The sequence below is a fragment of the Anoplopoma fimbria genome, chromosome 9, assembly GCF_027596085.1.
Source record: "Anoplopoma fimbria isolate UVic2021 breed Golden Eagle Sablefish chromosome 9, Afim_UVic_2022, whole genome shotgun sequence".
NCBI classification, from domain to species: Eukaryota; Metazoa; Chordata; class Actinopteri; order Perciformes; family Anoplopomatidae; genus Anoplopoma; species Anoplopoma fimbria.
This window is the reverse complement of record NC_072457.1, coordinates 18,559,759-18,584,140: the sequence shown is the minus strand read 5'-3', so window position 1 is coordinate 18,584,140 and position 24,382 is coordinate 18,559,759. Positions and strand designations below refer to the sequence as shown.

At 44.7% G+C, this 24,382-nt stretch overlaps 2 protein-coding genes across 7 annotated transcripts in view; both read left to right on the top strand.

The window, feature by feature from the left end:
* stn1 (STN1 subunit of CST complex) overlaps nucleotides 1-2,782 on the top strand; it is a 13,320-nt gene extending 10,538 nt beyond the window's left edge. For 2 of the 4 annotated variants that reach the window (XM_054604453.1, XM_054604454.1), the window contains 3 exons: nucleotides 243-365; nucleotides 451-523; nucleotides 1,529-2,781. In XM_054604453.1, the coding sequence (XP_054460428.1) occupies nucleotides 243-365; nucleotides 451-523; nucleotides 1,529-1,686 (354 nt within the window). In that variant the 3' untranslated portion in view covers nucleotides 1,687-2,781. Of the gene's footprint in view, nucleotides 1-242; nucleotides 366-450; nucleotides 524-1,528 lie in introns of all 4 variants that reach the window. The other 2 variants (XM_054604451.1, XM_054604452.1) reach the window with 2 other exon arrangements.
* A 1,119-nt stretch (nucleotides 2,783-3,901) lies between these two features.
* Nucleotides 3,902-24,382, top strand: part of sh3pxd2aa (SH3 and PX domains 2Aa) — a 97,653-nt gene continuing 77,172 nt past the window's right edge. For all 3 annotated transcript variants that reach the window (XM_054603846.1, XM_054603845.1, XM_054603844.1), the window contains exons 1-2: nucleotides 3,902-4,357; nucleotides 17,458-17,538. In XM_054603846.1, coding sequence (XP_054459821.1) covers nucleotides 4,262-4,357; nucleotides 17,458-17,538 — 177 coding nt within the window. In that variant the 5' untranslated portion in view covers nucleotides 3,902-4,261. The remainder of the gene's footprint in view (nucleotides 4,358-17,457; nucleotides 17,539-24,382) is intronic.

The window sequence follows — 24,382 nt, the reverse complement described above, 5'->3', positions numbered from 1 at the left end:
ATTTCTATGTTGCAGTGCAATTTGACAGTAGAAAATGATGTAGCTCTAAAACTAAAACTGAATCAAAAGGCAAAACATCTGTAAAACACTGTAATAGGTGCCACAGTGTCTGTTTCTGATTAATGCCTTATCCCATCGCTACATGCTTATTAACTGTAAAACCAGAGGGGATGCGTGTGTCATTTTAAATGTAACTTCATGTCAGCTCTGTTGTATTACTGTGTTTCTCTGTTGCTGTGAAGGAGCCTGTGGCGGGTCCATCTGCATGCCAGCAGCTACGCCAGCTTCTGAAGGAGGCCCTGCAAATTTTACAGGACGAGGGTGTCGTGTACCGCAAGGTCAAATCCCAGGATGAGGTCTATCATGTAAGAAACAACAGAGACATGTCCAATAAACTGCTCCGCTTCAGTTGGTTACCTCAGTGAGGATTCATGCTGCTGCCTCCACCAGGTGACTGCAAATGACACAGATCTACTCATCGTCGTCAAAGACGTCATCAGGGAGGACTCCCGGAGAGAGAAGTGTAAGTACACATCCTTTTGTTGCTCTTAATTAAAGGGGCCCTATTATGCTTTTCCTCCTTTTCCCCCTTCTTTAGTGTGTTATATATATATTTGTATATGTAAAAGGTCCGTAGAGTGTAAAACCTGAAGTCCACCCCTAAAAGGAGTTACCCTCCCCCTCAGAAGCTCCTGAGCTCCTGAAACGGCTCCATTGAATTCTCTCCTTCACTTCTGTAACTTTATGAGGTCATAATGTAACTTTATGAGGTCACAATGTAACTTTATGAGGTCACAATGTTAATGGTCATAGTGCCCTCAAATACCATATCAGAAAGACGGAGTGTATATCACATCTACCATGGTGTAGTGGTTATGAAAGCAGTCTCGTACAGAGCTGAAGCTCTGGAGGAAGAGTTTTTTGAAATGTGAAACGTCGACCAATTACAACAGAGCGGGCTAGCTGACCAATCAGAGCAGACTTTGCTTTCTGGAGGGAGGAGCTACAACGGAGCATTTCAGAGAGAGGGTGAGAAGAGATGCTGCAGGACAGCCAGGATGAGAAAAACAAGGAGGATTATGGGCATTAACGCATGTAAACATGTTGTAACTGTAACTGGAGATAAAAATATGCCTGTTTAAGGAGAACGGTTACCAGCATTTATGTGGATGTGCAATCAGTGTTGATGGTTAATGTAGTCAATAAAGCAGACTGAGGTGGATCACAGCGTTAAAATGGGTTTGCCATGTTGGCTGGAATGTATTTGAATATAGCTGATTATCATTCAGTTAAAGAAATCAAGGATTAAAGCTGCTTATTAAATTTGTACAATCACCTCCTGTATGTCAAAAATGGGTTTCTTGGCGTTCTGTGAGATTTAAAAACAAATATATCCAGTAAAACTGCTCGTAGAAATATTGACAAACTAAACTCCATATACGCCTGGTGTCCCTGTAAAGTGTGGTAAACCTTGGTTGCCATGGCCACATCCCTGCCTGCTGACGGTTGCTTCCTCCTGTGCCCGTAGATGCAGAGAAGGGTTGCCACATCCTGCACATCCTGTCTGCAGTCAGGCAGCGCCACAGCCTGAACGTGAGCAAAGCCACGCTGGAGCTGGTCCTCAAATCCCTGGAGACCAACAGCGACATCGTCAGCACCAGCGACAACCATTACACTGTGTTTTGACTGGAGTATTACTATGTGTACTGTTACTATGTGTACTGTTACTATGTGTACTGTTACTATGTGTACTGTGAATGTGAATGTGAATGTGTACTGAAGTGTGACTCCTGCCAACATTACTTGAACTCCATGTTTGTTGTTTTATTTGAAATGACTGCTGCATAATGACAGACATTAGGGGAGCTTTCAGGACCACTGAGCACTTCACTGTTTCAAACATTTATGATAGAAGACATGTTCAAACGAATAGGAAATAAATAACAGACCAGGGCTCTTCCATGATTAGATGAACCCGCTAACGGGGCCTCTGGGGCCAAATTTAAGGCCTCTTCACGCCAGTGATGTTTCTTTTATTCCATTCAATTACACGTCAATTAGTTTTTTCTCAATGTTGTTTTTGTCACGAATACTTTCATGCAGAGCAAGAATATAAAAAAAATATTAATACATTTTTTTATAATGCAATCCCATAGATGTAACACATTGAACCATATCCTGAAAACCATTAACCTGCATGTGAGTGAGAGAGGGGCGACACTGCAAATGATGTGACCAATGTATCACCAGCAGCAGCTGGAATGATGTCATCTAAAATCACACAGTGAAGATCTGAGCACATACGTTTCCTTACCGACACACAGGACCACCAGAGGACAATGTTGCATATCCTACTGATGACCAGCAGCCAACCACCCAACTAATGCTACATGTTATCCTAAAGCTTGCTTTGAATAATGGCTGATGTGCCTTTACAAAAGGGTTGAGCACCGTTATGGTTCCTCAGTCTGGAGTCTGACTCACATAGAGGTTTTACAGGATTGTGTCTGAAAATAGAGAAAAGCCTTTAACTCCTTCTCCCTCATGAGAAAACACAATGAAACAAGACCCCGGCTTTATCCAACATTCACATGTGCTGGTACTGTATAGAAATGAGCTGATTCAATAAAAGGAATGTGTCATTTGCATATTGAAACAAACATATTCTGAAAAGATAAAGATAATTGTCTTAATGTAAATAATGAGCTGGGGACGTCCTCTTAAAGTGAACTGGTCTGGTTTAGTGTCCCCTGTAGAGGGTCCTCTTAAAGTGAACTGGTCTGGTTTAGTGTCCCCTGTAGAGGGTCCTCTTAAAGTGAACTGGTCTGGTTTAGTGTCCCCTGTAGAGGGTCCTCTTAAAGTGAACTGGTCTGGTTTAGTGTCCCCTGTAGAGGGTCCTCTTAAAGTGAACTGGTCTGGTTTAAGGGTCCTCTTAAAGTGAACTGGTCTGGTTTAGTGTCCCCTGTAGAGGGTCCTCTTAAAGTGAACTGGTCTGGTTTAGTGTCCCCTGTAGAGGGTCCTCTTAAAGTGAACTGGTCTGGTTTAGTGTTCCCTGTAGAGGGTCCTCTTAAAGTGAACTGGTCTGGTTTAGTGTCCCCTGTAGAGGGTCCTCTTAAAGTGAACTGGTCTGGTGAACCCCTCTAACGGGCTGTGCTGCTGTCACAGGGGGCAGTGTTCCGTCGCTGATTGGCTCTCTCGCGGAGAGGCGGTCGCTGATTGGCTCTCTCACGGAGAGGCGGTCGCTGATTGGCTCTCTCACGGAGAGGCGGTCGCTGATTGGCTCTCTCAAACATCTGTCTCTGCGGCCGCTCGTGTCTCCGGACAGAAAGCCGCTCGTGACTCAGAGCGCGCCCGGTCCTGTGCACACCTGTGAGGCAGTATGACGACATGAGACGGAGCTCGGTCCGCACGCTCGTGTCTCCGAGAGGAACGCACTGACACGTGGTGCGTTCACTAGTCCCGGGGACGTGCGCGTGAAGCCCATCCCACTCCCTCCTCCTCCTCCTCCTCCTCCTCCTCTCCTCACACAGCCACAGAGCTGCAGGTGAGCGGCCGTCCGACAGCACCGCGGCACAAAGAGGACGCTCCCTGCCTCTGCTCCTAAGGTGACCGCCTCCTCCTGCTCCTCTCCTCCTGCTCCTCTCCTCCTCCTCCTCTCCTCCTCTCCTCTCCTCTCCTCGCCTCCTGCTCCTCCTCTCCTCCTGCTCCTCTCCTCCTCTCCTCTCCTCTCCTCTCCTCTCCTCCTCCTCCTCCTCTCCTCCTCCTCCTCTCCTCCTCCTCCCTCCTCCTCCTCTCCTCCTCTCCTCTCCTCCTGCTCCTCTCCTCCTCTCTCCTCCTCCTGCTCCTCTCCTCCTCTCCTCCTCTCCCTCTCCTCCTCTCCTCCTCCTCCCTCCTCCCTCCTCTTCCTCCTGCTCCTCCTCTCCTCTTCCTCCTGCTCCTCCTCTTCCTCTCCCCCTCCTCCTCCTCCTCTCCTCTCCTCCTCCTCGGCTGTGGTGCTCGGGAGGCTCCTGGTCCTATTGATTGATTCTGATCAGAGCCCAGGGCTCCAGGACCTCCAGGGCTCCAGGACCTCCAGGGCTCCAGGACCTCCAGGACCTCCAGGGCTCCAGGACCTCCAGGACCTCCAGGGCTCCAGGACCTCCAGGACCTCCAGGGCTCCAGGACCTCCAGGACCTCGGGGCTCCGTCAGAGAGTGATGCATGCTGGGGTCTGTCTCCCGTGAGACGAGCTGATCGGCGGCGGCGGCCCGTCTCTCGCTCCTATGCAGAGCCTCTGCAGGGTCAGGATGCAGTTTCGGACTGTGCTGGACGTGAAAGTCGTGGACGTGGAGAAGAGGCGCAACCCGTCCAAACACTACGTGAGTTCACCACCTCCTCTTCCTCCTGTCTCCTTATTCACTCCTTATTCACACCTTATTCACTCCTTATTCACACCTTATTCACACCTTATTCACTCCTTATTCACACCTTATTCACTCCTTATTCACACCTTATTCACTCCTTATTCACTCCTTATTCACACCTTATCCACTCCTTATTCACTCCTTATTCACTCCTTATTCACACCTTATTCACTCCTTATTCACACCTTATTCACTCCTTATTCACTCCTTATTCACACCTTATCCACTCCTTATTCACACCTTATTCACACCTTATTCACACCTTGTCCCCTTAAGATGGGTCTCCTCAGCCTGCTGGGTCCCTCTGTTAGTCCACTACATGGAGGAGCTGCTGATCATACTGATCACACCTGATGATCAATAAGAGTTAATAACTGACCTGATCACACCTGATAATCAATAAGAGTTAATAACTGACCTGATCACACCTGATAATCAATAAGAGTTAATAACTGACCTGATCATACTGATCATACTGATCACACCTGATAATCAATAGCAGTTAATGACTGACACAGGACATCACCACTAGTGAGCTGTCAATACTGGGTAGCTGCTGTCAGACAGGCAGCCTGGGGACTCCCATGATCATGACATGTTATGAATGTTGAACATGTTTAGATCATGACTACATTATGAATGTTGAACATGTTTAGATCATGACATGTTATGAATGTTGAACATGTTTAGATCATGACTACATTATGAATGTTGAACATGTTTAGATCATGACTATGTTATGAATGTTGAACATGTTTAGATCATGACTATGTTATGAATGTTGAACATGTTTAGATCATGACCACATCATGAATGTTGAACATGTTTAGATCATGACATGTTTATGAATGTTGAACATGTTTAGATCATGACTATGTTATGAATGTTGAACATGTTTAGATCATGACCACGTTATGAATGTTGAACATGTTTAGATCATGACCACGTTATGAATGTTGAACATGTTTAGATCATGACATGTTTATGAATGTTGAACATGTTTAGATCATGACATGTTTATGAATGTTGAACATGTTTAGATCATGACTACATTATGAATGTTGAACATGTTTAGATCATGACCACATCATGAATGTTGAACATGTTTAGATCATGACTATGTTATGAATGTTGAACATGTTTAGATCATGACTACGTTATGAATGTTGAACATGTTTAGATCATGACATGTTTATGAATGTTGAACATGTTTAGATCATGACTACATTATGAATGTTGAACATGTTTAGATCATGACCACATCATGAATGTTGAACATGTTTAGATCATGACTATGTTATGAATGTTGAACATGTTTAGATCATGACTACATTATGAATGTTGAACATGTTTAGATCATGACATGTTTATGAATGTTGAACATGTTTAGATCATGACTACATTATGAATGTTGAACATGTTTAGATCATGACCACATCATGAATGTTGAACATGTTTAGATCATGACTACGTTATGAATGTTGAACATGTTTAGATCATGACATGTTTATGAATGTTGAACATGTTTAGATCATGACATGTTTATGAATGTTGAACATGTTTAGATCATGACTACATTATAAATGTTGAACATGTTTAGATCATGACATGTTTATGAATGTTGAACATGTTTAGATCATGTTTATGAATGTTGAACATGTTTAGATCATGACATGTTTATGAATGTTGAACATGTTTAGATCATGACCACGTTATGAATGTTGAACATGTTTAGATCATGACATGTTTATGAATGTTGAACATGTTTAGATCATGACATGTTTATGAATGTTGAACATGTTTAGATCATGACATGTTTATGAATGTTGAACATGTTTAGATCATGACATGTTTATGAATGTTGAACATGTTTAGATCATGACCACGTTATGAATGTTGAACATGTTTAGATCATGACATGTTTATGAATGTTGAACATGTTTAGATCATGACCACGTTATGAATGTTGAACATGTTTAGATCATGACATGTTTATGAATGTTGAACATGTTTAGATCATGACCACGTTATGAATGTTGAACATGTTTAGATCATGACCACATCATGAATGTTGAACATGTTTAGATCATGACCATGTTATGAATGTTGAACATGTTTAGATCATGACCACGTTATGAATGCTGAACAATCCTGAGACAGATCTGTGATGTTGGGGTAAAAAAACTAAACTATCTGGTAACCGGTTGTCATCTCACACGAGTTCATTGAGTTGTTTTGGAGCTTTTGATCATATCACATGATCAGAAGGAGTTGTACATGTTTAAATGTTACCAGCATCGGTTGATAGAATGATCTCACCACCAGGTCCATTTAGTAGAGCAGAGTAGTTATGGAGCTCTGACAGGCATCAAACTATATCTGATGACCTTTTAAATGTCCTTTCTTTCAGTTCAAAGCTTGTGTCATCGTTCATTTTTTGAGAATGTAGGTCACTTGGTATTCTCCACATATCCGACAGGCTTCAGAGACTGTTAGTACCTTCCTGATCCTTCCCCCTGTGGCCTTCTTCATCAATACTACACCTGTTCTAGGTGTGGCTCTGTGTTGGGGCTCTGCACTCCTGGGCCCCGGTTCAGATCCTATTTTGAGCTCATAAACAAGTCATAATAAACGACTGGCTCATAAGCAATTACAGTCCAGCAGACCCTTGGGCATAACGATATGTGGACACAGTTAGGAAACACATGGCTCCATCAGACCTACTGTACCTGTGTACATGACCTGAAATAAGACCTAAAGACAGCGTGATGAATGATCCACACCACGTAGTGGATGATACCTCCTAACCACAGCTCTTATTTTAACATGGGGAGTACCAGTGAACGTGATACCTAAACTCTGACACTGTAGAAACATCACTGTACAGAGCCTCAGGGCAGGAATTAGCCCCCCCCTTCTATTCTCTGGGTATTGTGCATGTACTGTGTCGCCTTCAAGTACCCATCAAAAACAGAGCAGGCAGCAGACTCCACATGGCAGCTTAATTACAGTTTGCCTGGAGCTGTTGAAGCCCAGCAGTTCTCCCACACTGGAGTACTTCCTGCCCCCAGGTTTGCTGTGTGACACTTACTTTGTTTATTTGATTACACATTAACTTCTATAAGGTTAGAAATAACCACGGTCTTTAAACTGGATGTCCACATGGCTCCAAGATTAGGAGATGATGTACACGAGGGCCTCAAGGCCACAAATGTGAGTATTCAAATGTGAGCAAAGAGCCGTCTGATTGGCTCTGGCCCTGTGGAATATGTCCACACTGCCTGGTTGATGACTCAGCCTGGGAGATGACCTAACATTAGGTGTTAAAGGTAACTTCTGAATTTGTGTCTAACTGAACAGGGACAACGGTTTCTGAAGGTGGTCCAGCATGAAGGTAGAGCGCTGTAGACTTCAGCTGCTCACAGGCTGCTCCGTCCTCATATGGAGGCAGGCCGGACCGTCATGGTGTCCACTAAAGTCTGTGAGGCTGTGATGGTTTTTATAAGAGTCTGTTCAGGGACTAGTCCTGTTCTGACTCTTGTGAGGTGACGAGTTTACACAGTGTATCTGCAATAAGAAATCATCAAGTTATGGTTCTCAGTCTAGTCTTTTAGTCAGAGCCGGGTTAGCTGCTGCTCCTGCCTCCAGTTTCATGAAAACTGAAGCTAAGCTAATTGCTTGCTGCATCTAGCTCCATACTTAAAGGTGCTAAATATAGAATTCAGAGCATTTATTTTGCCTCCACACAGCTCTCAACATGGAGACTTTTGAGCCGGCAGCTAGAAGCTATCAGTGCTAACAGTGCCAACAAAAGCAACAGTGCTGACAGAGCTAACAGTGTTTATCTGAGGGGGAACCAGAGAGACGACGCTGTCAGTCTGGACGCCGTTATGAGCCATAACCGCGAGCAGCGGCCATGAACTAACCTGTGGCGCAGGCTAACATGAAGTAATATGTAGTAACATCAAGTAACATGCAGTAACATGCACTAACATGCAGTAACATGCACTAACATGAAGTAATATGTAGTAACATCAAGTAACATGCACTAACATGCAGTAACATGCACTAACATGCAGTAACATGCACTAACATGCAGTAACATGCAGTAACATGCACTAACATGCAGTAACATGAAGTAATATGTAGTAACATCAAGTAACATGCACTAAAAGGCACGCTCACATGCAGTAACATGCAGTAACATGCACTAACATGCAGTAACATGCACTAACATGCAGTAACATGCACTAACATGCACTAACATGCAGTAACATGCACTAACATGCACTAACATGCAGTAACATACACTAACATGCAGTAACATCAAGTAACATGCAGTAACATGCAGTAACATGCAGTATCATGCACTATCACTCACTAAAATGAAGTCACATGCACTCACATGCACTAACATGTAGTAACATGCACTATCATGCAGTAACATAAACTAACATGTAGTAACATGAAGTAACATGCACTAAAAGACACGCTTACATGCACTAATATGCAGTATCATCCAATAACATGCACTAACACACACTAACATGCAGTAACATGCACTATCATGCACTAGAAGCCCCGTGGTTGGCCAGCTATGTGAACAATGAGAGCAGAGCATGAAGGCTCAGTGATGAGACACTGAGCCTTCATGCTCTGCTCTGGTAGACATTACTCCTCTAGACCAGTGGTTCTCAACCTTTTTTCACTGATGTATCCCCTGTGAAATACTTTTTTAGCCAAGTACCCCCTAACCAGCGCAAAGCATTTCTGGTTGAAAAAAATATGTAATACTAAGCGCTCTGCCATCAGTGTCTGATTTATTAAACTGTCAACACTGACGATTGCATTGTTGCATTAAATTCAGTTTATGAACTTACACTTATATTTTATTGAATATTTATTAAATAACAGTTTTTAAAGGATTTTTGAATGGATGCTAATTTTAAATATATTTTAAAAAAATCTCACGTACCCCCTGGAGTGCCTTCACGTACCCCCAGGGGTACACGTACCCCATTTGAGAACCACTGCTCTAGACCTTTACATGGATGGTCTTTGTTTAAATCTATAGTATAATGCTCTGAATGTGCTAGGACTCATACAGCCTTTAACAAATGAAGAATGGCATCAATGTTATCTCTCTCTATTCCTTAAAACACACACTGAAAACTAATATTGGTGCTTAGCAGGCTGATGTGAGTATGTTCAGTGGTCTGCTGTTGATGATATCTACACTACTTTGGTTTAATGCAGCCGGACTCTTAATGCACAGCTACTGCTCCCACAGACTGGTTCAGCATCACTCCATGTGTATAGAGGGGCTGGTGGAGTGGTATCCAGGCCGAGAACAGTTGAAGTGTAACAGGAGCTTCTCAGGGCTGAGCTGAGCTGTACTCAGTCTCAGCGGGTCGGGCCGTGGCCTAGTTTCCCTGGCTACCCCGTCCCAGGAGACGAGGCTAGTCACTGTGGGAAGAGAACAAGGGAACGAGAGAGGACACAGTCTGTGGACCCTTGTAATGTTTGTGGAACCTGCTGGACATGCTTATCCTGTTAGAGGAGGGGCTTTCTCTTCAGTAGGACAGGAGGGGGTGATAACAGAGAGCAGCCATGTTTACTTTAAGCTCCTGTTTGACCCACCAGTCCCAGTGCACTAACTTCTCCTTTTCTAGAGACTGGATGACTGTTGTTATTGGGCTCCATAAAACACCTCTACAGAGAACTGTTCCTAACTCAAATATGTATCGGTCCATCAAACAAAGAGTGAAGGGATCCCTGGTCTCAGATGCTCACCTCTAACTGAGAGGCTGATGTGGGCAGAGGTTTATGAGGCCAACGATGGTTTAACTGGAAGTGCTGGAGGGCTGTATGTGTGTGAGAAAGAGAGAGAGAAGAGGGGGAGTCAGGGGAGTCAGTCAGTCAAGTCCATGTTCTCCATGTTGAGTTAGCAGAGCCCGACCTCTGACCCTGATACTGACTCAGTGTGTATCTGTGTATCCTTCATGTGTTCAGGACCAGATGTTGTTTGTGATAGACGAACGTTTTTTTTTGTCACAGCAGCCAGATTCCCATAGCGGGACGTTCTCCCACGATAAGGGTAGAAGTTTCACGCTGTGGTGCTTCAACACGGCCTCCAGCGTTCTTCTCAACAGCCTGACTTATGATCACATGACCCAGAAATGGAGATGCTCTGTGGAGAGACGGAGAGCACCAACTCTGGTTTTATTTTAACAGCAGTGGATGAGTTTTAGTGAGACAGAAGAAGGACTGAGAGACAGAGGAGGAGGAGGAATGTGAAGAAAGAAGAGCTGGAGCTGTCTTTAGGAGATTACTAGATAGTCAGGATTCACACTGGGCTGGTTAGCATGATAAGATAATCTTGAGGATGATTTGTTAGAAATATTTGATCCGGTTAATAATATCTCCACCAGAAAGTACTGCAAGAGTTAAATCATAGAATTATATTTACACAAATACTTCAACTGAAAGGTGGCTCTATGATTTAGTATTGATCTTACACTCACCAGAGACAGATTGGAAAAAGAATGGTCCATGTTTGTGTAACCCTGGTGACATCACTATGACATCATCATGGTGAGTCATGACCATAGAGTTCTACAGGCAAGAGTCCTTTCAGCACTGTTGCACTTCTGGTTCCCCTGTGGCATGGAACCAGACATGGAAGACTCAGTTTAAATGAAGACTCTGGACTTGAGACTAAACCTGAGACTTCCTTTGACAGATTGACTCTTGAATTCGACTTGTCCTATAATTCTTGAGACTTAATCTCTATAAGAAGTGTTTGGAAAAATCTTGTCTTGAATTCTGCTTTTCCTAACTGTGAAAAACAAAACGTAACAAATAAATACATCGATATAGATTTACCTATTATTATCAAATAATAAATCATCAAATTAGAGAAAAATCTTTATAATAAAACAGGAATCACACTTCAAGTGAGAACGGTTTGAAAGCAGCAACCCATTGGTCAAAGATGAAACAGGAATTGAAATAGCAGTAAATAATGAATATATTTAATAGAGATAGAACTGTATGGAATAGATGAGTCAGGTTTGGCCTGATATCTGATATTAATATCAGTGCAGGTTGTCACAGGTTATCATGTGATGTAGGGCAGCCAACTCTGAGCTGATGAGTCCACTAACATATCTGTAGTCCATTGATTGTTCTTTAGGTTTTTTTCAGCTGATTGACTTATTTCTTCAGCTATTGAGCACATCTCTGCTAAACACAAGGTTTAAAGTGGTGCTTCTGTCTGATTCTTTGAGGAGGATCTGTGGATAAGGTCCCACAGTGGATTAGTGGACTAAGACTTTCTTCAGTGGAGGACAGCTCTAGTGGACTCTTATCAGCTTGGGCCTCGTTGGAGGTCAGGTAGTTGTCTCAAAAAGTCTCATATCAAAGACTTCCTGTTGGAAATGGTCCCTTAGAAGCAGTGTTTGTATGGTAGACATTGTTCACATGAGTCCATGGTCTTTGTTGTCTGTCTTTAATCTGATCCAATGAAAATGGTATCAAGGTGAACAGGACGTACCTTCTGAATAGACACGTTTTCCTCAGCACCCGGACCGCCACTTCCTGCGTCCACCACAGAGGCACTTGGTCCATCTCAAAGTGGGCAAACACCCTTTAGTGTCTGTAGTGGGGTTTCCAGAGACCCTCTACCAAAGCTTATGGATGGAATGGTCCCACAGTGGACTTCACTATGATGACATTAATGTTGACTTTGCTGAGAAACATCTATGAAGAATCTATTAAATGTCATTTGTTGATGTGGAGGGAAGAAGTGACTGTAGTAGACTAGTGAGTATATTTAGGTCGTGGTTCCATGTGGAAAGACTTAACTCCCATACAAAGAGAAGTCTTCCTAGTCAGAGGAGAATGTGGGCTTTCATGGTCTGAGAGCTTGATGTGTGTCTGTTTTCTAGCTAACTTTAAATGTAGTGGTTTAGGCGGGGTTCAGTGCATTTAGTGGCTAGCTCCTCGTTCTCTGCCCCACCAAGCTCTGCGCTCTCTTGCCTTCCTCACTGTAAACTGGGAGACTGGTCCTGGCTTTCCTCCGAAACTGTAAGTTATTTTCTCTGTTGGTATCTCTGAATGATGTTATGTTATTAGAGAAATGATTCTTAGAAAAGGTGGCTGTAAACTCAGCATGAATATTCATAATCTATTTCAGAAGAACATGAAGAAATAATCAGAGGTGCAATTTGTTCTGTCGCAACAATTCCTGTTTGTCTCGTTGCTTCTGAGCATGAATAAAACTTTTGTTTTCCAGTCCTGCTTCCTCTGTGGGAATAACAGACGTAGCAGGTCTTTTCTTGCTATCTGGGACATTCCAGCCCCCAAGCCTTCTTTGGCTTGTTTAGTTTCCCCTCCTCTGTGTTTTCCCGGTTTATGAATCAGGTTTTAGACTCTTTGAAAAGACAGTTGACATGTCAGAAGAGAGAAATGGAGTATTGACACGTGACTGAAAACTGGACTAGTCTGTGTTCAAGAAACGACATAATGATGACAGCAGTAATAGTACTAGTACATCTGATCAAACCTACTCACTCCTCACTACTCACTACCGGGCTTCTATCTTGAGTCCTGCGGTTCTGACGGTTCTGCGGTTCTTCCACAACAACATGGACGAAGTGGAGACCTGTTGTTGGTGTTGTTTTCCTGCTTCTTAATATCAGAATTAGTCTTTCATTTCTTCTTGTCATATGGAGTTATATAATTGACAGATTATTTCTCAACTGATTTTTCTTGTTGCTAACACGTTACTCTTAATTAGCATGTTTGAGCATTATATTTCAGATATTTAATAAATGGTTTATAGCACACTGTAAAGCAGATTTCAGTGTTTATTAATGTATTTGTCCACAGATAAAACTCCTCATGTGGACTCATCAGTGTAGTGAAACACAGCTGTTATGATAGAAAGTGTGTCTTCACTGTGTTCATCAATAAACAGTTATAGTCAACCATTTATTACTCGTTTGTATAGAGCTAATAAATGCTGTTGACTGGATGTACTGGAGCTCTGAGTCAGCATGTGGGCCGCATGAGAGAGTGAAGAAGAATCAGCTACCATGTGGTATTCAGAATATGAAGTCAGCATGTAGAATATGAAGTCAGCATGTAGAATATGAAGTCAGAATGTAGAATATGAAGTCAGCATGTAGAATATGAAGTCAGAATGTAGAATATGAAGTCAGAATGTAGAATATGAAGTCAGCATGTAGAATATGAAGTCAGAATGTAGAAAGTCAGAATGTAGAATATGAAGTCAGCATGTAGAATATGAAGTGATGAGATTAGAGCAGAAGATGTTCCCTGTCTGTCACTGCAGCCCAGACTGTTCTACTTCACTGGGAGTGTAGAGGAGTGAATAGAGTCTATTTTGGGGGTGGGGGGAGGGGGGAGGGGCATCAGATTTAAGCTTGATATTTTCAGCATGGGCAGACCAAGGATGGTTGTTGGTTGTGTTTTCCACTGCAGCTGCCATCACATTCCCATCTGCTTCTGGGGTTTGGATCTTTTCACTGGGTCCACATCTTTTCCCGGCTCCCATTGTGGAACTCAGCTCAGCACCGATTGCCCTGAGGCATGATGGGAGTTTGATGAGTACACTAACAGCCATAATAATTAAGCCTTTATTAGTCCCACAATGGGGACATTCGGTTCTCTGCATTTGACCCATCCCGGAGGAGCAGTGGGCTGCAATGAAGCAGCGGGGAGCAATTTTGGTCTTGCTCAAGGACACCTCGGCATGTTGCCTGTAGAGGGGTTCAAACCACCGACCTTGTGGTTGCGGGTCAAGCACTCTACCTCATGTGCCACAGTGGAGACACGCTGTACCAGGCTGACCTACAGCTGATATCTGTTTACCACATATGTTCCTGTTGGCCAATAAGTGAGGAGGAATTGAAGGACAGAGAAGCCAAAGATTTATTTGAATATTAGTGTTTACCTCCATGCTAGCAGCTCGGTGAGGCTGTACTGAGGCAGCAGTGCTGCAAGCTAAATGCTAATCTCTGCATGCTAACACACTCAGTGATAATGTGTAGAATCATTTTAGTTCAGCATGTTAGCTAGTTAGCGCTTCATTCAGGAAGAGGAGGAGCTCCTGGTATTTGGTCATAAACACATGAAGAGTCAGACCTTATGATGGCGCTAAATGTTAGTTCAGGGATCACCAAAGCTTTTACATCCTGAGGGACAGCAGTGTCTGCACCAAATGTCATTGCAACCATCCAGATATTTCACTCAAAACCACAGAGGTCAGCCTCATGGTAAGTCCCAGCTTCAAACAGCTGGTGGATCTTTAGGGTTCATCCTCTGGGCACATGGATTCCTGCATCAAATTGAATGGGATCCATCCAATAGTTCAATTCAATTCAGTTTATTTTGTAGAGCCCAGAATCACAAATGACAAATTTGCCTCAAAGGGCTTCTGTACACATGCGACACCCTCTGTCCTTACACCCTCACATCCTCTGTCCTTAGCCCCTCACATCCTCTGTCCTTAGACCCTCACATCCTCTGTCCTTAGACCCTCACATCCTCTGTCCTTAGACCCTCACATCCTCTGTCCTTAGACCCTCACATCCTCTGTCCTTAGACCCTCACATCCTCTGTCCTTAGACCCTCACACCCTCTGTCCTTAGACCCTCACATCCTCACATCCTCACATCCTCTGTCCTTAGACCCTCACATCCTCTGTCCTTACACCCTCACATCCTCTGTCCTTACACCCTCACATCCTCTGTCCTTAGACCCTCACATCCTCTGTCCTTACACCCTCACCTCCTCTGTCCTTAGACCCTCACCTGCTCTGTCCTTAGACCCTCACATCCTCTGTCCTTACACCCTCACATCCTCTGTCCTTACACCCTCACCTCCTCTGTCCTTAGACCCTCACCTCCTCTGTCCTTAGACCCTCACATCCTCTGTCCTTACACCCTCACCTCCTCTGTCCTTACACCCTCACCTCCTCTGTCCTTAGACCCTCATCTCCTCTGTCCTTAGACCCTCACATCCTCTGTCCTTACACCCTCACATCCTCTGTCCTTACACCCTCACATCGGCACAGGAAAATATAGTTGTTGAGACATGTCACTCAAAGACACCATGTCATTGTCAGAGGATCACCATAGTCACTGGGATTCCTCCTCTGGGGACCATGAATGTGATCACTGAATGTCATGACTGACTGATGGACATCTCCATCCACAGAGCCACACCACTATTGTGGATACAATCTGAATATTAACTGATGTAGCTTCTTTGTATTTTTGTTAATAAAAAAACTTTAGGACCCCAAACACAACCGAGCTGTGGGGCAGCCGCTCATGTCCCTCTGAGGCATGTCCCTCTGAGGCATGTCCCTCTGAGGGATTTACATTAGTCCCTATCCAACAGCATAGAGGTATGTTGACTATTTGTGCCAGTGAGGTGGACGCTGGTCTTTGTGAGGACGCCTCAGCCACCAGTCATCATCTCTCTGAACCGTCCTCTCATCTCTTTAAGAGACGCTCTGTTAATGAGCTCTAAGACAGCTCTTTGCTTTCCTCTACAGAAGGCACAAAGACACTGGGAAACCTTGCTGACTGTGGCACTGAGCCATTTTCGACTTTAGTGATTTTAGTACCTCGGAGGTTCCCTGGGGAGCACATTTTCATAGCAATGAATGCCAAAGCCAGTGGCTGTGGTGACACCCCACCGTGCTACGTTTGCAGTGTGACAGACACAGCTTCTGGATGCCAGGAGCTGTGTCTGCATGGTAGTGAGCATACTGTATGGCTCCTTGCCAGCAGCAGCTGAGTCCCTTCCAAGCAGCAACAAGGCCTTTAACCCTCGGCGTTGTAGTGGAACCTCTTTTGTTTCAGGCTGCAGCCCTCCGTACGTCCACGTCCGGGTCTTTCACTCTGCCCGGAGCCTCTTGGCAGGTTCAGAGGGCTGGACTGATGGTGTTCGATCAGTCAGAGATGGAGCCTGCTGGAGTACGGAGCAGCAGAGCCTCATGAGGGAAACACGTGGCCTTTATTTGATCTGAATGCTGTACAAGAAGCAAAGTCAATGGTTCCTGTGTTCACGGCGCCTTCATGCTAAGTGGATTTGTGTTCCCACTGTGTCTGGGCCACGTAGCTGAAATGCTTTGGCTGGGTGACAACATCTTGTTTTATTGTAAATCTCTTCATAATGGTTGTTTTAGCTTTAGATATTTAACAGCTTTGAGGTGCGAAACATCCGAAAACCCCATGAAAGCTTTTTGTTTTGGCTGATCTGCCAGCAACGATGGAAATATGGAGTCTGTGCTCACCAGAGAGACAGCAGAGTGAATATTTGAGGCCTCTTGTGGTCATGCATCGTATCTCATTTTGGGGTACACACACACAATGCGGCCATGCAAAGAGTTAGCATGGATGGTTCTTGGTAATGGAGGTACTGGAATATCTCAGGGAATTGTTAGCCCTACATCCATGAGAGTGTTAGAACAATACGAGCTTTAGATCAGATTCTGGAGGTTCCCTTAACTCAATGTCATTAACCCTTCACATGTTATGGAACAAACTAACCCACTTGAGAGCCCTTTAGTTCTATCAACCCATGATAATAAGACACATTGCTGGCCTCTGGATCGGCCTCGTCACTGCTGTCCTCCTCCTGATGGATCAGTGCTGCAGCCGAGGGTAACGGCCAACAGGTCAGAGTGCTGACAGAGGAGGTTTATCCATCAGGTTTATGAGTGTGTGTCATTGAACCTTCATGTTGGTGAGCTGTGTGGGCATGTTGCTGCTACAAGCACACGTTTATCCCCTTACAATCCATTCATTGGCATCTATTGAGTAACTGATTTGCCAATGTAATCTATGAGTCGTTCTCTAGTTACAGCTTTTCCAATGAGAGCATCATCTGCTTTGTGTCATGGTGGTTGAGCATCTTTGGGATTTTGCTCTGTTTGCTGCACAAAACAAACCCGTTCATAATGAAAAGACATTTTGAATAAAGTTTGAACCTTCTTCTGCTCTTCTTCTTTTTGGCAGGTATATCTCATCAATGTCACCTACTCGGACAACACCTCCCACATCGTCTACAGAAGATACAGCAAATTCTTTGACCTACAGGTAACCTTCCCCTCTCATGTCCTGTCCTGCTGGCTCTGTGTGAGGTGTGTGTGTGTGTGTGTGTGTGTGTGTGTGTGTAGAGTGATCCTAACGCCATTGGCTGGATGCATTCTGAACAAGTCATCCATGTGAACTCTCAGCATTGTTTAGTATAGATTAATGTGTGAGCCTGTGGTCTCCTCACCCCGTTGCCTCAGTGAATCAATGTGAGTGTTAGTAATTGGTGGGGGAGCAGGGGAGACACCTCGTACAGATGCAGCAATGCAGCACGTCTCTCTCTCTCTCTCTCTCTCTCTCTCTCTCTCTCTCTCTCTCTCTCCACCGCCCTCCTTCGTTCGCCCCACTTCTTCCTCTCTCTCTCATCTAATCTCTGCCGTACCCTCAAAACGTCAGGGAGCTGACAGGCCTGTTTTATAGGACAAGCACAAATCCACATGGAAGTTCATTTGACGTAGCGGGCTTTATAGTGGGTCGCTGCTAGATTATCTGGTGCAGGCTGCTCTGATTGGTGGCTTCTTGAAATACACTCTTTTTTCTGTTCTCTTGACTTGGCTCAGACGCTTCACTCTCATGTTTAAAGGGTCCAGTTCTCTCTTCAGAACTATTTATTTTGGAACGCTGCAGCCCTCCATACTGAGAGAATGTTTGTGTGCATTCATTCCACTGCAAACTGATACCACATGTATATTGGACCGGAGGTCTCAGGGTCACTAGTAAATATGAAGGGGCCGCAGTGAGAGAGTTACAGGGGCCACATCTCAATGGCCCCAGTGTGCAAGTCCAGCAGGAAATGATGTTTCAATCAGTGGAGGAAAGGTCCTCTCTGAAAGCTCCCTTTGATAACCGGTGGGGCAGTGTGAGGTGGAGCACAGCCCCCTGCAACTCAGTCCACCCATGTGGAATAAAAGACAGAGGTAGAATAATAAACAGGGGGAGGCCAGAGGACTGGATGTGGGTCTTCCTCCTGGTTCTCCTCCCTCAAAGTGCCCAGGAGGAAACTAATGAACTTCAATGGTTCATGCATGGCTTGGCACAAACTCACTTCCAGTCAGCAGCTGAAAGATTGATTTTGTTTTGTTTGTCAGATGGATCAGGGCAAAGGTCAGCCAACCTGGTCTGAGAGTTTGGTTCTAGTGTGAAAGTCCTTTGCTACACATTTATGGGAGTTACCAGATGTTCTTTTTAAAGCGTGCTGCAGTCGACCACCATCTCACTCTGCCTGCCTCCTCGATGTTTTCATTTGCACTGTGACGCTCCACATACATGAAGAAAGATACCACTGGCATCGCCGCCGGTATGAGGGCCCAAAGGAGAGTCTCTCTGCCAGACTTTGACCTGCTCCACGCCTTTGATGGTCCTGTTTGATCCCATTGTTGTTAGAGCGTCCTGGAGCGGCTCGTGCTCTCAGCAGCCCTGCTAACCCGAGAGGACAGAGACATGGACGGCCGCTCTGAAACAGTTGGAGACACTATAAGCCACGCTTTGGCACAGACCGCTGGGGTTTTCAGCACGGTTTCCTAGTAATAACCAGAACAGGCTGTCTTCCTGGAAACACTCGGGCCCTGGTTCTTGGCTGGGCCTCATGTAGCTTAGACTCACTTTGTTTAAGTTGTGTCCCTAAAACCCTCCTTTATGTGACGATGACAGTAAAACGGGCACGCTGTTCAGACACACACATGATGGCTGGAACACTGACGTTTCAGCCTCTATTTGTCTCGGTCTCTATCACCCTTAAAGTGGCAAAAGACAAGCTTTTTGCTTGAACTTTTCTCTATGGTGTAAGTGTTGATAGCACACTGTAATGTGTATCCAATAATGTCCTAAAAGTCTGGCTTTCATTATGTAGTTCTGTCTGCCTTTATGGTTGCACTGAGGTCTAATGCAGTTGTTTCCTGCTTTGGGCAGTAGCCATGTTGCTAATGCTACCACTAGCTAATGCTAGCAGCCAGAAAACGGACCAGGAGATCAAAGGAGCCAGGACCAGCATGAAACAAACGTCTAGGATTGTTTCTGGCTGCTAGCGTCAGCTATGTGGCTAATGCTAGCACTGGCTAGTTAACGCTAACAATAGCAGCCAGAAACAAACATCTATGATTCATTGATCATTTCATATATTAGCAAGAAACACTTTTCTTGCGGTGGCCTTTCTAAAATGAGCAGTGGTGGAAAAAACCTATTCTGTCATATCTGATGTGGTGCCAACAACTGTAGCACATGGAAACGGGGCGGTTTGAAAAGTGGATCCAGTCCCGTCCCACCGTGTTCCTGCCAGAGTGCAGCCAGCGACCAGGAGGATGTGTTTTAGGTCAGACTAATAGGAGCCATAACGGTGATATTTAGTGGCCCTCTGTGATAAAAGAAGTCCTTTCTGGCCGATAGAATGAATACATTAAGGCAACATGTAGACAGAATCGCCCTGTGGGGAGCCATTTTGTCCGTCCACCTCGATGCTGTTGGACTCTGTTAAGAGAGAATAGCACCTCTCTCTCTCTCTCTCTCCATCCTTTGCTATCGTCTTCCCAGTAGTTCTTTATTTGACGCTGGTTTGGGGCTGAAGCTGCTCTGCAGGAACACAGCTTTGATCTTTTTCATTACTGGCTCTTCGTCATCGAGCAATCGATAGACCTGAACTGCAGGAAGGGAACGAGTGGAGACAGACAGAGGCTGGTAGTCACACATGCCTGTAACATCAACACAAACATGGTAAATGGACTGTACTTGTATAGCGCTTTTCTAGTCTTCCGACCACTCAAAGCGCTTTTACATTACATATCATTCACCCATTCACACCCATTCATACACTGATGACAGGAGCTACCATGCAAGGTGCCACCTGCCCATCAGGGTCTCTCTAATCATTCACACCCATTCATACACCGATGGCACAGCCTTCGGGAGCAACTCAGGGTTAAGTGTCTTGCCCAAGGACACATCGACATGGACTGCCGGAGCCAGGGATCGAACCGCCGATCCTCTGATTGGAGGACGACCCTGCTCTCCACTGAGCCACAGCCGCCCCAACATGTCACCTAAATACACCTAAATACTCTGCAGAACACCACATGCCTCTGCCATAGTCTCTCTCTACACCAGGGGTCAGGAACCTTTTTGACTGGGAGAGCCATAAAAGCCAAATATTTCTAAATATATTTCATTGAGAGCCATATAGTATTTTTAACGTATAATAAATTAAATATGTCTTACTTTTAATGCGACTTCTGGTGCTGCATGGTTTTGCTGATGGCCTTGTAGTCTGGTTCATACGTGGTGAGGTTGAGCTTCATGCAGGCGTTGAGATGCGAGAATGACTGTTCACATGCATATGTAGAGCCAAACATGGTCAATACGGCAATACTCACACGCTGCATTGTGTGGTATGTCACAGGAAGCTTGTTCCAAGTTTTAAGAATCAGCTGGTCTTCAGGTTGAAGATTTTCATTTCTGTCCACTTGTGTTCCCTCGCCAGCTCTGCTCGCTGTCGCGCAAGACTTTCCAACTCTCCATTAAGTGACTTGAACTTACTCATCCACATGTCTGATGCCTTCAGGTCAGCAACTTCCAGCTCAAAGTCTCCGATAAAGACCCCGGGGATGCATGTCAGGTCGATTTTGTCCACTGCACACTCATGTGGATGAGTGATGAACTTGAAAAGACCAGTGCGCGCACGAAATTCTCCAAAACATGCTTTGAATGACTGCAGGAGATTGGACGTAAAGCCAGCTAGCTGCTGGAGATCCAGATGTTGAGTGGAGTCACTTGCTAAGCATGCATCTCTAAATTGTTGCAGTCTTTCAAAGTGCAGAAGACGACCTGTTTCAATGTCCCTGAGAAAGACTTCCAGCTTGCTTTCAAATGCAAACACTGCTTGTTGAAGGGATGAGATTGTATTTCCAATACCTTGCATTTTCACATTGAGCTGGTTCAGATGGCCAGTTATGTCCACGAGATAGTGAAACTGCAGGAGCCAGTCAGTGTTGTCTAGCTCAGGATGCTTGACGCCTTTCATTTCAAGAAAAGTCCGGATTTCACTCAGGCAAGCTGCAAAACGGCTGATCACCTTCCCCCTTGACAACCAACGCACGTTGCTGTGTAAAAGCAGACCGGGATAATGATTCCCAACTTCTTCTAACAGAGCTTTAAACTGGCGATCATTTAAAGCTCGGGCAACAATAAAGTTGACCACTCGAATGACCAGCAACATCACCTCACCAAGCTCCTGGCCACACGTCTGAGCGCAAAGCGCCTCCTGGTGCAGGATGCAATGAAAACTTAGGATGGCTCTCTTTTCATGTTCACGGAGAAGCGCTACAAATCCTTTGTTCTTCCCCAACATACAGGGTGCACCATCAGTACAGACAGAAATAAGTTTATCCATCGGTAGTTTTTTTTCTTTAGCAAACTCCATAAAAGACGTGAATAAATCCTCTCCTCTTGTTGTCCCTTTCATTGGCAAAACAGCCAAGCTTTCCTCACGCAGTGTGTCACCTGCAGCATACCTGGCAATTATACTGCACTGAGATAGATGGCTAACGTCTGTTGACTCATCTAACGCGAGAGAAAAGTATGTCCCGGCGTTTATGTCCTTAATTTGTGTTTCCTCGACTTGATTTGCCATCATGATGCTACGATCGTGCACAGTTCTTGCTGACAGGGGCATGTCTTTTATTCGTTTGATTATCTTGTCTTTATTTGGGAAGTCATCAAACAGTTCATTGGCCACATCAAGCATGAATGTTTTGGCATACTCGCCATCTGTGAATGGCTTTCCATTCCTTACTATTGCCAAAGCACCCGCAAAGCTAGCGGAATTCCCGTCACCTTGCTTGGTCCACACATGTAGTTGCTGCTGAATCGTCTGCACTCTCCGCTGTAGCTCCTCGCATGCCCTTTTCCTGCTGTCCCCCGCTGGATATTTCGATGCAAATGAAGCATGGTGCGTATCGAAGTGCCGCTTTATATTTGACCGTTTCATCGATGCAATTTTATCATTGCATATTAGACATACCGCAGATCCTGCTCTCTCCACAAATGCAAATTCCTCTGTCCACGCAGCCTGGAATGCACGGTAATCATCGTCTTTTTTTCTTTTCGCCATCTTTTCCGTTACAAGGGTTGAAGCGGATAAACTAGTTGGCTATCTGATATAATTGATTTCCTCACCTTTACAATGACCCGGACATGCTTGCGAGCCATTGGTTCCCGACCCGACCCACGGGTGACCCGTGACCCGTGAAATTTATCTTCAAAACTAATTTCTGTTTACTTTAAAATGACACAGTATTATTAAGAAATATCATAAGTATTTTAAAATCAGTTCCAAATTTTTTTTTCAACTCAAAATTGTCTGGGAGCCATATGCCGTCACCGGAAGAGCCATATATGGCTCGCGAGCCATAGGTTCCCGACTGCTGCTCTACACCTTAACATATACACACATATATATATATAGAGTGATGATGGGCACGACACCAAGATGAAGATACTGTGATTGTGCTGCGTTCTTCAGGGTCACTCCTTTAGTGAGCAGCTTCATGAGCATGTGTCAGGAGCCTCTGAGCAGTGGGGGACGGGGCCCCGGGTGAAGTCGGCCCGTTTTTTCTTTTAAGCTGCGGCATGGCTCACCGTCTGAAAGAAGGACACGCTCTGACTGGAGCTTTTTACGAGGGCCTTTGGTTTGTATTCTGTCCACACGCCTGCACACAAAACCTCTTTTCTTTTTCCAAGTCTGCCCTCGTAGGAGCCTCCACACAGCAACTCAAGCTTTAGAGACTTTAACGTTACGTCTTCAGTGTTTACCGTACCTTTGAAGAACCAACAGACCATATTAGCCTGGTCTAATCTGAGAGTCGGGCTCGAGGTTGATATTCAGTCCTTTTACAAACAGCTTGATGGATGCTAGCAGCACGCTTTGGGCACACAGCATCTTATATTCAGCTCAGAAAATTATACAGTAGCTGTGGTCAGAGCGCTTGAAGGGAAGGTCACTGAAGCAGGAATCTCTAACCTCTAAGTGGGCCGTTTGATGGAAACATGTGCCTAGACCTCAAGGCGTTATCGGTATGCCATCCTTGAGGATAAATAGCTGAATAGTCAGGCCACTAGCTCAGCCTCTTTGTCCTTGAGGTGTTCTGTGGATGTTCTCTGGAATTACTGTAACTCAACAGAATGAGGGAGCCCATTGTTTCAGGTCAGGGATAAAGGACTGTTTTATTTTATTTATGTGTGTGAGAGAGAGAGAAGAGCAGGAAACAGACTTTTGAGAGGCAGAGGAAGGACAGCTACACACCATCACAGGCACAGATCTGGTGAGTAACAATCAGGCACTAGACCGGAGGGCCCGGGCCGGGTCCTCGCTGGATGTGGAGCAGAGGGTGTAAAGTATGCAGTGTTTCCCACAGCAAAGGGATCCGGAGAGTGGGCTGAATTTAGGAAGAATGAGCACAGTTCAGCAGTTTTTGGGATGATTCCTCGGCTCATAAAGTTAGCAGTGTGACTGTGAGGAGACAGGGACACATTCAGGGAACCTGAGACACAGACAGAAAGACAGAAGAAACTTTAGTTTACTGTCGTACGCACCAAAAGACGAGATACAATCTGATAAAAACGTTCACAGGAAGATTTAAAAATCATTGAAGAGAAAGATGAGATTTTCTAATTGAAACAGTTTAGAAAACTAGAATACAATGCTGCAGGCTAGTTCACCTGGGAGCGAGTCTTTGATTGATCAGCTGCTCTACCACAACATCCCAGACAGAACAACAACCCATGAAAGAAAGGAACTGGACTCATTTACACACCTTAATGTAAAATGTAAAATGTAAAATGTAAAGCTCCTCATGTTAGG